The 14,409-nt window shown below is 38.5% G+C and overlaps 1 protein-coding gene and 1 long non-coding RNA gene across 8 annotated transcripts in view; one reads left to right on the forward strand and one right to left on the reverse strand.

The window, feature by feature from the left end:
- The window catches only part of MAP3K20 (mitogen-activated protein kinase kinase kinase 20), a 184,714-nt gene that overhangs the window by 99,336 nt on the left and 70,969 nt on the right, over positions 1–14,409 (forward strand). For all 7 annotated transcript variants that reach the window (XR_008295443.1, XM_027055471.2, XM_027055472.2 and 4 more), the window contains exons 4-7: positions 2,807–2,908; positions 7,238–7,303; positions 10,845–10,873; positions 10,996–11,133. Coding sequence is in view for 6 of the 7 variants with exons in the window: in XM_027055471.2 (XP_026911272.1) it covers positions 2,807–2,908; positions 7,238–7,303; positions 10,845–10,873; positions 10,996–11,133 (335 nt within the window). In the remaining variant the exon portion in view is untranslated. The remainder of the gene's footprint in view (positions 1–2,806; positions 2,909–7,237; positions 7,304–10,844; positions 10,874–10,995; positions 11,134–14,409) is intronic.
- Positions 3,381–14,409, reverse strand: part of LOC106987976 (uncharacterized) — a 138,572-nt gene continuing 127,543 nt past the window's right edge. The window contains exons 10-11 of the long non-coding RNA XR_008295444.1: positions 7,910–8,057; positions 3,381–5,647 (exon numbers count right to left, since the gene is read on the reverse strand). This is a non-coding gene — a long non-coding RNA (uncharacterized LOC106987976). The remainder of the gene's footprint in view (positions 5,648–7,909; positions 8,058–14,409) is intronic.

Raw genomic sequence — 14,409 nt, forward strand, 5'->3', positions numbered from 1 at the left:
AAATTAAGAAACAATTTAATTCAGGGTGCCTGGCTGGCTCAGTTGGTTAGAGCATACAACTCTTGATCTTGGGGTTGGAAGTTTGACCCCTACGTTGGGTGTAGAGATTGCTTAAAAATAAAATCTTAAAAAGAAAAAAGAAATAATTTCATTCACAGTATCAAAAAGAATAAAATAGTTGAGGATAAATTTAGTAAAGAAGTATAAGATTTTTACCATGAAAAGTATAAAATATTGCTGAGAGAAACTATAGATCTAAATAATATGGAGAAGAAATATTACATGTTCATAGTTTGGAAGACTCGTTATTGTCAAGATGGCAATTCTCCCCCAAACTGATTTATTATTAAAATTTTTTTTAATGTTTATTAATTTTTGAGAGAGAGAGTGTGAGCAGGGGAGGGGCAGAGAGAGAGGGAGACACGGAATCTGAAGCAGGCTCCAGGCTCTGAGCTGCCAGCGCAGAGCCTGGCTAGAACTCAAGAACTGTGAGATCATGAGCTGAACCCAAAGTTGGACACTTAACCAACTGAGCCACCCATGTGCCCCCCAAATTGATTTTATGAATTCAAAAATGATTCGTATCTAAGTCCCAGCAAATTTTTTTAAATAAGACATTACAAGGTGATTCTAAAATTCACATAAGAAATGCAAAAGACCTAGAGTTTTAAAGAACTAAGGTTGAAGACTTAGACTATGTCATATCAATACTTACTATAAGTCTGTAGTAATCAGCAATATAGCACAAGAATAGGTGTAGTATCAGCACAAGGATAGGCATATAGCCAATGTAACAAAATTAAGAATTTAGGGGAAAAAATCCTACATTGATTGTTAATTTATTTTCAACAAAGGTGTCAAGACAATGGGTAAAAGATAGTCTCTTCAGGACGCCTGGGTGGCTCAGTCGGTTAAGCGTCTGACTTCACCTCAGGTCATGATCTTGCGGTTTGTAAGTTCGAGCCCCACGTCGGACTCTGCTGACAGCTCAGAGCCTGGAGCCTGCTTTGGATTCTGTGTCTCCCTCTCTCTCTCTGCCCCTCCCTGCTCACGCTCTGTATCTCTCTCCTTCAAAAATAAACAAACATAAAAAAAAAATTAAAGGTAGTCTTTTCAACAAATCGTGCCAGGACAGTTAGAAGTCCACATGCAAAAAAAATTATCTTAAATCCTCCCCTTAAACCACACACAAAAATGAACCCAAAATGGGTGATAGACCTAAGTGGAAGAGCTAAAACTGTAGAACTCTCAGAAGAAAAACAGGAGAAAATCTATATACTTTTGGGTTGGGCAGAGTTCTGAGATATGACACCAAAAGCACAATCCATAAAAGAGAAAAATGATATATTTGACTTCATCAAAATTAAGAATTTTGGTCTTTGAAAGATGCTGTTAAGGGAATGAAAAGACAAGTTACAGACTCGGAGAAGATGTTTAAAATCATAAATCTGATAAAGGACTTGCTTCCGGAATAAACAAGGGACTCCTAAAATTCAATATTAATAAACCTAATTTTAAAGCAGGAAAACTATTCAAATAGACATTTTGCCTAAGAACATATACTAGGGGCTAATAGGCACTTGAAAAGATGTTCAACTTTATTAGTCACTAGGAAGATGCAGTTAACAATATGAGATGCCACTGGAATTATATACTAAAATGGCTATAATTAAAAACACAGACAATACCAAGTGTTGACAAGGATGTGGAGAAACTGAAACCCTCATAGAGTGCTAGTGGGAGTATAAAATGATACAGCCTCTTTGGAAAGCAGTTTGATAGTTTCTTAAAGAGTTGAACATAAACTTACTATATACCCCAGCAATTCCTCTTCTAGGAATCTACCCAAGAGAAATGAAAACATACTTCCTTACAAAGGCATGTACACAAATGTTGATAGGACACTATTCATAATAGCCAAAAATCAGGAATAGCCCAAATATCTATTAACTGGTGAATGAATAAAAATAATTGTGGTAGATCCACTCAATGGATTGTTATTATTCAACAATAAAAAGGAATAGAGTACAGCATGAATGAGCCTCAGAATCATGTTAAGAGAAAAAAGTCAGACACAAAAGGCCACATGTTGTATGGTTCCATTTACATGAAATGTGCAGAAAGGGTATATTTGTAGAGCAAGAAATCAGACCGTATGTAGGGCTGGGGCTGAGAGCGGAGCTTAACTGCAAAGGGGCACAAGGGAGCCCCTTGGAATGATGGAAAGGTTCTAACATTGGATTGGGTGGTGGTTGCCCAGCTCTGTCAATTTACCGAAAATCACCCAATTGTACACATACAGTAGGCGAACTTCATGGTAGGTAATTTATATCTCAAAGCCATTTTTATATCTCAAAGGTTTTTGTGTGTGTGCTTAAATTTTGAGGGCTCTTCTAAATCCTGATGCAACAGGGATTGATTTGTTTACCTTGTCACACAGATGTTCTTATGAATTTAATCTTCCTCTCTCTCTCTCTCTCATAAGAATGACAGTTGTTAAAAGAAATACCTACATACACGCCTGCCTTTGTTTCAGATCCATTCTTCCAACACCTCTTTGTGTTTCTCAGCTCCATCCAAGTGGCGTTTGATTTTGGCCTCAGTTGAAGTTCTAGTATTCGTTCTGTCAGTGGTCTTGTCTTTGACAAATTTCTTTTCAGGATGGTATTAACTTTAAGAAACCTCAGCATGGAACGGTCCTTATGTGCTTTTAATGTTCTTTGTTAAATCCTTTCATGGGTACACAGTCTTATTTCTGAAATGCACCTGGATTTTAATTATATGCTTGTCTTTCCTTTGAAACTAGAATATGCTTCTCTGGGATCACTCTATGATTACATTAATAGTAACAGAAGTGAAGAGATGGACATGGATCACATTATGACCTGGGCCACTGATGTAGCCAAAGGTAACAAAGCTTCCTGTGTTCTCACAGAATTGGTGGGGCACGTTTTCCCATCTTGATGTGGTGACTTAAGGCAGAAGATTTGTTCTTCTGTGTCTTTAGATGTTTCTTTTTCAGACTAAAAGTACCAGGAGTTCTGCAACTTTCTGTACAGATATTTTCATTGTATTTCATATTTTAATTCAAGTATAGTTATTTAACATACAGTGTTACATTCACTTCAGGTGTACAATATAGTGATTCAACAATTCTCTACATTACTCAGTGCTCATCAGGACAAGTGCACTCCTTAATCCTCTTCACCTGTTTCACCCATCACCCCCACCCCCCCAGCAGCCATCTTTTTGTTCTCTATAGTTAACAGTCAGGATTTTTGGTTTGTGTGTCCCTCCCTCCCTCCCTCCCTCCCCCCCCTCTTTTGTATAGATATTTTAAGTCCCTGCCTTTCCACTCCTGCATTCTTTTTCTTCTTTCCCTAAAACCAAGTCCTAACAAAATCCGTGGCTCCAGGGCAGCCATTTTTGCCACATTTTGTGACGTTGTAATTGACCAGCTTGCTTGATCAACACATTAAATGGAAAGATCATAATTCTGTTGTTCTGCAAGACTCCACTCAGAGTTAGTATCCAGAAAACGTGATTTATTGTGGGATTAGTTCTACTCATTTTGTGTACATAATAATATGCTAAAAATAGTAACCACTTTCAAAAAAAAAAGTTTTATTTGTCCTGCCATGTGAAAGCAATTCGGATTTTATTTTATATTTAATGTAAACTTGGAAGTCATCCTTGGAAATGAAATATTTTTAATACCCAAAACCCCTAAACAAGGTGCCCAGTTCTTTTTCCCTCATAAATTCCTGCATAGACTAATGCTTTCTAAAGCAATTTAAATTCCGTTTATTTTTATCTTTTCTTTTCCATTTTCCTAACTGAAGGTCTCTGAGTTTTATTTATAACTGTCAAAGTTGCTTTGGAAACAACTTAATCTAAATAATGAATGCTGATAGTTAAACTTGTATTCTAGCAACCCCTAGAAAGTAAGGGTGTCCAGATTTTACCCAGGCACTTCACTTCTTTGCATCTCGCTAGTCTAAGCTCTATAAGCATCTCTTTACAAAGCAAATAAAAGGATATTTAGCGCTCAGTAAGGAGAGCAACTCATACTTTGCTTTCACTGGGAAGTCACACAGTGACTTCCAAAAGTAATAGTCTTTCCTTTGGGGAATTATCTTGTCAGTTTTAAGTTTCATCAACACCTGCCAAATTCTTCAAATAGGGAAAGTGAAAAAAAAAAGTTTTTTTTTAATTTCATGCAAAATGCTGCTGCTGAACCATACTTCATTACCTTATAAGAATAACAAGCTCTGTGTTTAGGATGGTGTGCCTAAGGCTTTGGCTATGTTAATTAACTTAATTGTGTATTCATGCATCAGGCATTTCAAAATCAGCCTTAAATTTTGGCATTCTTAAAGACATTTTCCTGTAACATCATAGTCACTCCTGTATGTGTCACTAGTACACGGGAACCGCCTGTTTGTAAGCAGGGTGGTGTGCTATTTCGGAGAACCACCGGAAGCATTGTGGAAACACACTCACATAAATGTAAACGCATATACAGGCAGTCTCTGGCTTAAAGCACTTCACCTTACAGACATTTGCGTTTAGGGTGCTCAGCCAATTACACCCATGTTATTACTTAATGGCACTTAGGATGGATAGACAGCAAACAAATCAACTGACATCAGTCACTCCGCTTCCTGCTGTGCACATGCCACTTAAGCTTCCCTGGCCCTCAGCCTGTGAACCTCTTCCCTCCGGCCCTTTCCCTGCACAGTCCTTGTCTGAGGGGCAAGTCCCTTGGCTCCAGATCAGCTCAGTCATCGCTGGGGTTTCTCAAGACGGCTGGCACTGGGTGTCAGAAGGACAAAGAAGAGAAAGAGCAGGGCTAATTAAGTAGTAGACTGGAACTCCAGGGACAGAGTAGGGATGGAGGGAATGAGTAGACGGGGACTGCATGCCAGACTGCAGAGTAATGACATCACGTTTTCATGGCTGGCGAATTGCTCTAAAAGGCAAGTTCTAACGTGTTTGGCCTCAGGTGAGAAGAATGAGGCAGAGAAGAAACTTGTTTATTTATAGTCCCAAGTAATGCTTAATATTTAAAATGGCCTATAAAAGGAAGAAGAAATCAGTGCTTTCAGAATGACTTCAGCTCTGTCTGGTAAAGCTCTGCACAGAACTTGGAGAGTGAAAGGAACCTTGATTTTTATTGATTCCGTTTCAAATCCAGCCATGTATCTTTCAGTTTGACCACGATCGAAGACATCGAAGCAACAAGATGTTGAGAAATCAAAGAATGAATAATTCTATTCAAATAAGAGTTGATTCATGCATTTTGAAGTAGGCATTGCTTAACATTACTGCTGACAGAATACCTCCTCAAAGCCAAAAAGCAAAAAAAAAAAAAAAAAAAAAGCCTCTCTTCTCTCTGAGTGGGAAGGGAAATGGAGGGCGGACCAGCAAGTAGGTCTGAACTGCTGTAGGTCACTCACCAGTGTGTCAAGGGAACGATTAAAAGAGGTGAACCTGGATCCAGTCTGGTAATGGTCCTCCCTGATTCCAAATCTCCCCCAGATGACACCAGTCACTTCTTTGGGAACCCAAATCTTAAAACTGATGATGGCGTTTTTCAGCCTTCTTCATTGTCTGTCATAAAAATAAGGCAGAAGTATGGATGGCTCTGTAAAAACAAATTAAAGAGAATTTTATATGATTGTGATTACTGCTATGTTTATACACACTGAGTATCCTGTAAATGTATGTTATACATTATACACAAACAACTTACAATATTTTTTCTCAAAATATCTGCCATAAGGAAGAAAATGCCTATATTTAAAGCTTTTGTGTTGTGTTTTGAAATCATTACTTGTCAGCAGGTATAAAAACTATCTAGCCCTGCCTCTAATTGTAATTAAACAGATTCTACCTGAATTCGGTTCTTGAAGCAAGACAGAGGTATGACATCCAGTCCTAAAAATGATTAAAAGTTATCCAAATGGTAGCTATTGAATTTTTAGTTTGTAATATGTAGAATGTCATGTTAGAAGAACACTCTCCTGTATTCTAGCTCTGTCTTGTGTGAGATTGCTTAAATTACTGAGACTTCTGTCACCCTGACTCTTTTCAGTAATATCTGTATAATGCAGGAGTTTAAATTTTTAAATTGTCTTTGTTCTTGCATGACTCTTCAATATTTAACAATCAGAATGATAGAAAAATAATAGATTACTTTAAAAATTAGCCTTAATAAAATTGAAATTTTCTATATACTCAGAACCAAAGCCTACTTATCATGTGTAAATGGATAATTCATTAACAAAAGGAGCTTGTTTGATTGTGGTGGTGGGGAAGCTGTTTCATCCATTACTTAGAAGACAATTTGTGAAGAAAAGGGAAAGGAAATACTATATTTCAATAGAAAATGTTATTCTTTATTCTAAGAAGGCAGATAGTACATAAATACAGAAAAAGAGTCACTACCAAGAGGATAACTGTGAAGTATATATCTTTTAAAGTCTGATTTAAAACAGTAATGTATAATTTTTTATTCAAAATAATAAAACTATACTTTTTATATATACAATTCAGTTTACTGAAGTAACTTGATTTACATTCTAAATATGTTGGAGAGAATTTTGGAATGCATTTAAATCTAGATTATCCTGAAGATTCATCCTTGTAAAAAGAATAAAATATTTTGCAACTCCTGTAAGTTTCTGTATCTGAGGATCATAAAATCTTTTATCAACCACAACTAATGAATCAAACCAGTTCTCCCCACCCGTACCCCACCAGCACTCCCAGGGGCTTATTAGAGTGAGTACTGAGTGAGTACTGAGAAAATAAATCAAGCTGCAGAAATCCAGATGAAAACTGAAAACCTGGGTCAGAACTTTGGCTGATTTAGAAGGCAACTGGTAGTGGAATACCTTAGTCATTGGAACACTTCTTCCGGTTGTAACTGTGCTATTTTTGTGCAGACTCCAGAAAATTAAGGTTTCCTTATTAGGTATTGTAAGAAGCTGGCTTTACCCACAATCAAACTCCAGCTTCTAAGAGACTAAAGCACATAAACTTTCCTTAGCATACAAATTTTCCTAATGTAGATATACCCTGTCTCTATCAATCATGTAAGAACAGAACACATGAATTTAGTTTCTGCTGTTGAATCCTCTGCAAAAATATGACATACTGATGTTTGAAAATAGCTAATACTGATGCAGTGTTGAAAAATGATATTAATGGGCCTTTCTTCTTGTATGAAAAGGAATGCACTATTTACATATGGAGGCTCCTGTCAAAGTGATTCACAGAGATCTCAAGTCAAGAAATGGTAATGTAGCCATATGTTTTTATTTACCTATTTTATTATGAAATGCATGCACCTTGCTATAGAGATAGGCTCATGCTTTTCAGATCTTTTGTACCCTGATGTTTTAACCCGTCACTGATACCATGAAAATCTTTCCAGTGTTTGTAAATATCAAAATTCTTTATTTTATTTTAAGAAGCTGCATAGTATTCCATTGTATGAATAGCACAGAATGTGGACATTTGGGGTTGTTTACATTTTTTTCTATGGTAGAAAATGTTGAGCTTGATACTTCTCAGCAAAAATTTTCAACACATCCTTAATTATTTCCCTAGAATAATTTTCTAAAAGAGATGTTGCTGGATCAAAGCATGTAGTCATACACTTCTAGTCTTCTATTTTTAGATGGTTCTCTGTACTAGCAGTTTTGAGTTTTGTTCTTGTTACTTCTGAATTATTTGGTGTAAACTTTTGATGTTCGTCATATTACCTGGAGTAGTGCCCAAAAATGATCAACACATTTCAGAGTTTGGAAAGCAAAGGCTTTCTTTTTCTTCTTTTCTTCTGTACTCTTCAAAGTTTATTTATGATCCTATATTTTATAATTTAGAAAGTGAGTAGGGGTACCTGGATGGTTCAGCCGGTTGAGCATCAGACTCTTGATTTCAGCTGAGGTCATGATCCCAGGGTTGTGGGATGGAGCCCCATGTCGGGCTTTACATTCAATAAGGAGCTGCTTGGGATTCTCTCTCCCTCTGCCCCTCCCCGACTCTCTCTGAAAAATAAAAAAATAAATGTAAAAAAAGAGAAAGTGAGCATTTAAAAATGACTGGCAGGATTAGACATTATTACCTTTAAGTAACAGAATGCTTCTTCTGTTACATCACTTGGAAGCTAATGGATAAAGGCAGGGAGTGGGATTATTTAGCTGGCCCACACCAGCTGAAGTAAACATTAGAGCTTGTTACTGAAAAGAAAAAAATCTTGCTATCAATCCATTTGCATGCTTTAATTATTTACATGCTTTCCAAATGATTCTTCTAAGTAGGGAGAACTATTTAATTTTTTAAAATCTTTAAATCACTGTAGTTAAAATGGGTATATGCTACAAGGGCGATCCTTGCAATGGGTAGTTGGAGGAAGAGACAGACGCAGGGGATGGGCCAGGTGCCCTTGTTGGGACTCCAGGACTGTGAGGGTTGTTGCGGTGGAGAAAGGGAAGTTCTTGGCAGCTGCCACTCATCAGTAGTCTGGGTTGTACCCCAGGCGTGACCCTGACTGTTCTTTCCTTTGTCTAGGTCATCTCTTATCCTCTTATCCTTTGGCTCCTCACAGACAAACTTCCTAGAGCTAAGCACTTTTGAGAGGAGTTGGCTAACAGGAAGTTGTTAGGAAATCATTTCAATCCAGTAGGACATATCAGAGTCTTACGCCCGTAGATTTTTAGTTCATGCTCAGAATTTCATGCTAACAAGTTATTTGACTTCTATTTTTTTTTAATCTGCTTTATCAGTATATCCTGAACATATCATGAGATGACAGTGATTAAATTTTGGATTTGAAACTAATAACAGAGACTGTCCTGATTTTCACCAGTCACAATTTTTACAGTTACTTGATGGGAAAACAACATACACATTGCAACAATATTGACCTAAGTTTTAGCAATTTTTTTTCTGAAACAGGGAATAACAAGACTCTTTTATCTTCTATGTTATACCTTTTTATAATTTTGTTTTTTTTTAATTAAGCACTTGCTAATCTTATGAGAAAAAAGTAATAGAGGTATTTTAAAGAGTAACTGAATGTGGCATTTAACTATATATATATGTATGTATATGTATATGTATATGTGTGTATATATATATTTTTTAAACTTATAGCTTGTATATGATATCACATTTATCCTTAGGCTATCTCATGCAAAGAGTATTTTTCCCACTTATCAAGGTCATTAGTAACAGCTAGTAAGCATTGATCAGATACCATGTTGAGGGCTCTGTGTGGCTGACAAAAGAAATACCAGAACAGTTCTTCAAGGTCTGCCTTGGGCCTCCTTGCCTCTTATGCTCTTATTCACCTACTGCCATAAAAGTCCCATCTGTGTATTAATGCTCTTAACAGACCTCAGCCTCAGAATCACATGTCTGTCTGCTTTTTGGGAGTGGCCACACAGATATTCGTATGACTCGAACATGTACTGTGTTCACGTTGATCTTTTCATCTCTCTACCCACTAAAAACTTATTCCCGCCTTCCCTTTCTCTGTGAATGGCAGTACCAATTGCCTAACCTAGAAATGAGATAAAAAGGGACAGTTTGAGTGCAGAGCTCCTGTTGTAACCATTGTACTGTATTGCCTCTTTATTTGATTTCATCCTTGAGTCCTCCCTCCGCACCCTGCGTCTCATCATTTAAGCCCAGCTGATTCTGCCTCCTAAATGTGCCTTGACTCGGTCCACGTCTCTCCTGTGGTATGCCGCGGCCTTTGTACAGGCATCCTACAACCGCTTGTGTGCACAGTGATCTCCTTGCCTCCAGTTCTGTTCTCTCATATGCTCTCCCCTCTGCACATTTGACCATTTCAGTTCTCTGGTTAAAATTGTTCAGTGGCCTTCCACGTCTCACAAAGACTCTTCCAGACCAGGCCCCTGCCTTCCAAAGCTGCGTGCCTTTCCCTCTGCTCCTGACCTTCTGCAAGGCTCTTTTTTCTAAGAATGTGCTTTCCCCCTGCGGCGCTCCTCTGTCTGCTTAATCCCAGCTTGTTCTGCAGGTCTTCGTGTAAGCACCATTTCTTCCAAAAACTTCTCTCCGCCTTCCTTAGACGTAGATACCCCTGCTCTTTGGTTCTGAGGCAATCTCTGTGTATCTCTCATCATAGAATTTATCCCACTTAATTATATACATTTTAAATTAAAAATTTTAACTCCAGCATGATTAACATATGGTATTATATTAGTTTCAGGGGTCATCCCACTTGATTATAGATCATGGTTTCAGGGTCTCTCCCATTAGAGGGTAAGCTCCACAGAAGCAGAGACAAGCCAGTCTTGCTCATCTTCCTCTTCCAGAACATAGTACGTGGCCTTGCCCATAGTAGGTGCTCGGCAAATATTTGTTAAGTGAATGAATGTGTGAAAGAGTGAATGAATGAATTTTGTCCCTGCCTATAAGAAAATGACTCTTCAGTTGAGAGCAAAAACTATATACCATGAAGTGATAGTGCTGATGCCTTCCTCAATATCATGCTGGCAGTCTAGTGGCAGAACCCAAGTAAAAAGTTTGCTTCTCTCTACAACTATTAATGCATGCCCTGTTTACTGGACAGTATGACATTTGGTTTAAACAAATGTTTTGAAAACCTTTTTAATCAGCAGCTCAAGGAATTCGTTTTTTGGTTTTGTTTTAATGTCAGCTTTTTGCAAAAATCTTCAATGTAGTAAATACTTCAGTTTTACCTTTCACATGCCATATGGAAGATAGAAGTTTATGGCAGTTTTTTCTTTCAGTATAAGATGACTCAAATTAGATGATTATCATAATTTTTCTTTCTTTTTTTTTAGTTGTTATAGCTGCTGATGGGGTATTGAAGGTAGGACTGTTTCTTTTAATTTTCTTCAAAAGTATTTCTAAACTTCAGATGCAGGTTTTTGTGACTGATAATTCTTTTATTCATCGGTAGTAGAAGGTTGATACTTGTTTCTCTCTTCTCAGATATGCGATTTTGGTGCCTCTCGGTTCCATAACCATACAACACACATGTCCTTGGTTGGAACTTTCCCATGGATGGCCCCAGAAGTTATCCAGAGTCTCCCTGTGTCTGAAACTTGTGACACGTATTCCTATGGTGTGGTGAGTTCATTTCTCATCTTTTGTTGCCCAAGGAAATACAAAAAGCAAACACCTACAGAGGGGGATACAGCAATTTAACACAGCTTTACGGCAGTGATGCTGTTTCCTGGTGGGATGCCTAGAGCAGTGGCCGATCCAGTCGCGGGGTCGTTTCCTGTGATCACTTTTATTGTGTCCTGTGTTGAGAAGAAACCAGTGCTGCTTCCAAACAGCGAATTGGATGGACCCTGAAGTCACATCGGGCCTGACGCACTCCTGGGAAGAGTGCTGTCCTGGGCTGGACATGTGACTGTGCAATGTCTGTGTAAGTCAGTGGGAACGTGGGTCATTTGGAACAGGACTTCATTGTAATAAGTTACTCAGAACACACCAATAGATCTGCCACATGATTTCATTAACTGGAGATATTTGAATGTCAACTTTAAGCTGACTGGTGAGTTTCTGGAGAGTATAGAAGGAAAAGTATAGCTTTTAGCACATGGCCTGGCCCATGTCTGCTGCGAGTCTTATAAAGTAGCGGGAGTCTCTGAAACATGAATCGAAGGTATCGTGCAAAAGTCACAACTTAGCAGCACAGTTACGAGAATAGAATGTGGGGGTAGGGGATGCTCAGGGAATGGAGACCACAGGAAAAGATCCCTTAAGGAGCAGAAGCTTTTGGAGGAGGAGTTTTGAGGTGGATCATTCTTGAGGAATAAGCAGAGAGAAAGAAGTAAGTGCAATAGGGAGACCGGTGGGATGGGAGGCGAAGATGAGCAAGGTGATTCTTTGGTAGTAGAAGGAATTCATTTGTTGCTTGTTTTTGTTTTGTTTTGTTTTGTTTTGAATTAATTTTATTTTGAGAGAGAAAGAGAGTGAGAGGGGCAGAGAGAGAAGGAGAAAGAGAATCCCAAGCAGACTCTGCGCTGTCAGCACAGAGCCCTACGTGGAGCTCAAGCCCATGAACCGTGAGATCATGACCTGAGCCGAAGTCGGTCTCTCAACCAACTGTGCCACCCAGGCCCACTCCTGTTGCCCCTTTTTAAGGATAAGCTTTTTTTAATCCCTAACAATACTGTGTATCTCTTAAAAAGTCTAAAGTAGTATTTGTAACTCCTTCTCTTTGGGTCTCACCCCTAATTGTAGTGCCTTTCTATTTATATTATTACTCTTAAAAGGACATTTTCATAATAAGAAAAGCAGCAGACTAATTTTGGCCCAAATCAACATGGCTCTTCTTCCCAAACTTCTATGATTTCAATTGCGAGTGACAGCTGACGGCCCAGGAGGAGACCAGCATTGTTGAATGTATTCCTTTCGAGGCCACCAGTCTTTCGAGAGTCTTTCGAGGCCATCACTCTCTAAATATTTACTGCTGGCTTCATTACTTAAGTTTTGGGCTTGTTTTCATTGGTAAGCTTTTTCTAAATTATAATACATCTTATGTACACCAAATTTATTTAATACAATAGAAATTAGTTTTGTTGGCTATTGGAAAAAGCCTTTACAAGAATGAAATACATGTTTTTGGCAAAAGGCTAGAATTTTAAAGGCTGGAAGACAACAGTTGCTTCAGGCTAAATATCTCATTTCCTATAATTCTGGGTGTTTTTAAGGATGAAGGCTATAGGGGCCGCGTGGGTGGCTTAGTCAATGAGGCGTCTGACTTTGGCTCAGGTCATGATCTCGTGGCTCATGGGTTCAGGGCCCTGCATTGGCCTCTGTGCTGACAGAGCAGAACCTGGAGCCTGCTTTGGATTCTGTGTCTCCCTCTCTCTCTGCCCCACCCGTGCGTTTGCTTGTGCGCGCTCTCTCTCTCTCTCTCTCTCTCTCTCTCTCTCAAAAAGAAACATTAAAAGAAAAAAAAAACTAAAAAAAAAAGGATGAAGGCTATAAACTATTATAGACAGTGACCAAATAAGTCTCAGTGAAAGGTGAGGAAAAAAACATAAGTTCCTAAAGACACTAGATTCTAAAAGTGGTTCCCTGTGTCAAAAATTATTACATTCTGACCATCCTCCAAATCATCTGCTGGGGAGCCTGAAAATGAGGGAATTGGTTGCAATTTCAGACTTTTTGTGAGATTATTTTCTCTTAGGAAGTTCTGTTCCTTTGTTTTTAAGCAATAATGTATTTTTTTGGTGCGTCAGGCACTGTGCTAGGCACTAACATCGGGTAGTTTAAATTGTATTTCGCCAGTCTGTTGCTCATCCTGTGGAACAGGAGCCAGCAAACTTTTCCTGTAAAGCACCTGATAGTAAATATTTTAGACTTTAAGGGCCACTAATAATCTCTACTGTGTATACTTTTGGTTTTTTACAGCCTTTGACAAATGTTAAAAGCACTCTGCGTTGTGCAGCGGGCCATGGTTCATTCACAGACTCCTCTGTGGAGCAGGAGGGAGGGGACGGGGAGCACCACGGCTGGGATGGTTCGTAGAGAGTCATGTGTATACAGACATACACACACGTTTATGTGGTTATAGTTTTTAAATTCTTTTTGCACATTTATATGAACTGGAAGACTTTTGAGGCTCATTTTAACACTCCCCAAGCTCTTGTACAGCACTTTTACTTTTAAAATTCTCCCAAGTCTGGGACTTTCCCTATCTCAGAAATGTTTGCTCTGAAAGACAACTCTGAGTTACCTACAGAATGAATTTTTGGTTTCAGTGTTATGAAACATTTATGAAAACAAATCTCACACCACCTCCCTCCAAAACCTTACAGTTGCCAGGGGCTTTTGTGTGAAATGCACCCACTGCGTTTCCTGAGCTGAGACAGAATCTCGGTTCCAGTAACCAAGAATCTGTTCATTTTCACACGCAAACTATCAACGATGGTGGTGACTTCTGTTTGCCGTGCTTAGGATTTTTTCCTATATCTTTTTAAATCCCTTTCACTCATTCCTCATTGACCCCCTCATGTTACCCATAGTTTGAATCAACCTTTCTGAGTCTGCAAATGTTGTTTACTTTATTAAAAAGCTTTTCCTTCAAGTGATTGCTCACTGCTTTTTTAGTAGGTGGGCCTGAACATTTCTCTTGGCGAATAAAGGTTTCTGTGTACTTGCTTACAGATCCTTCCTTTGTTTTGTTCTGAGGAACTTAACAAATTGCTTAACAGATCATTCTATCAAGTAATTTATAGCATGCCTGATAGCCAGTCGCTGAACATTTCCAGTGTTGCTCTATATTTACACACCAGATGCTTCACCTTAGAACCCATGTGCCCCAGTCACATGCTGCTGAATATCCACTCTGCGTTCATGATAGAGACTTCTTTTGACTGGTGGAAA

Source organism: Acinonyx jubatus, chromosome C1 (assembly GCF_027475565.1).
Source record: "Acinonyx jubatus isolate Ajub_Pintada_27869175 chromosome C1, VMU_Ajub_asm_v1.0, whole genome shotgun sequence".
NCBI lineage: Eukaryota > Metazoa > Chordata > Mammalia > Carnivora > Felidae > Acinonyx > Acinonyx jubatus.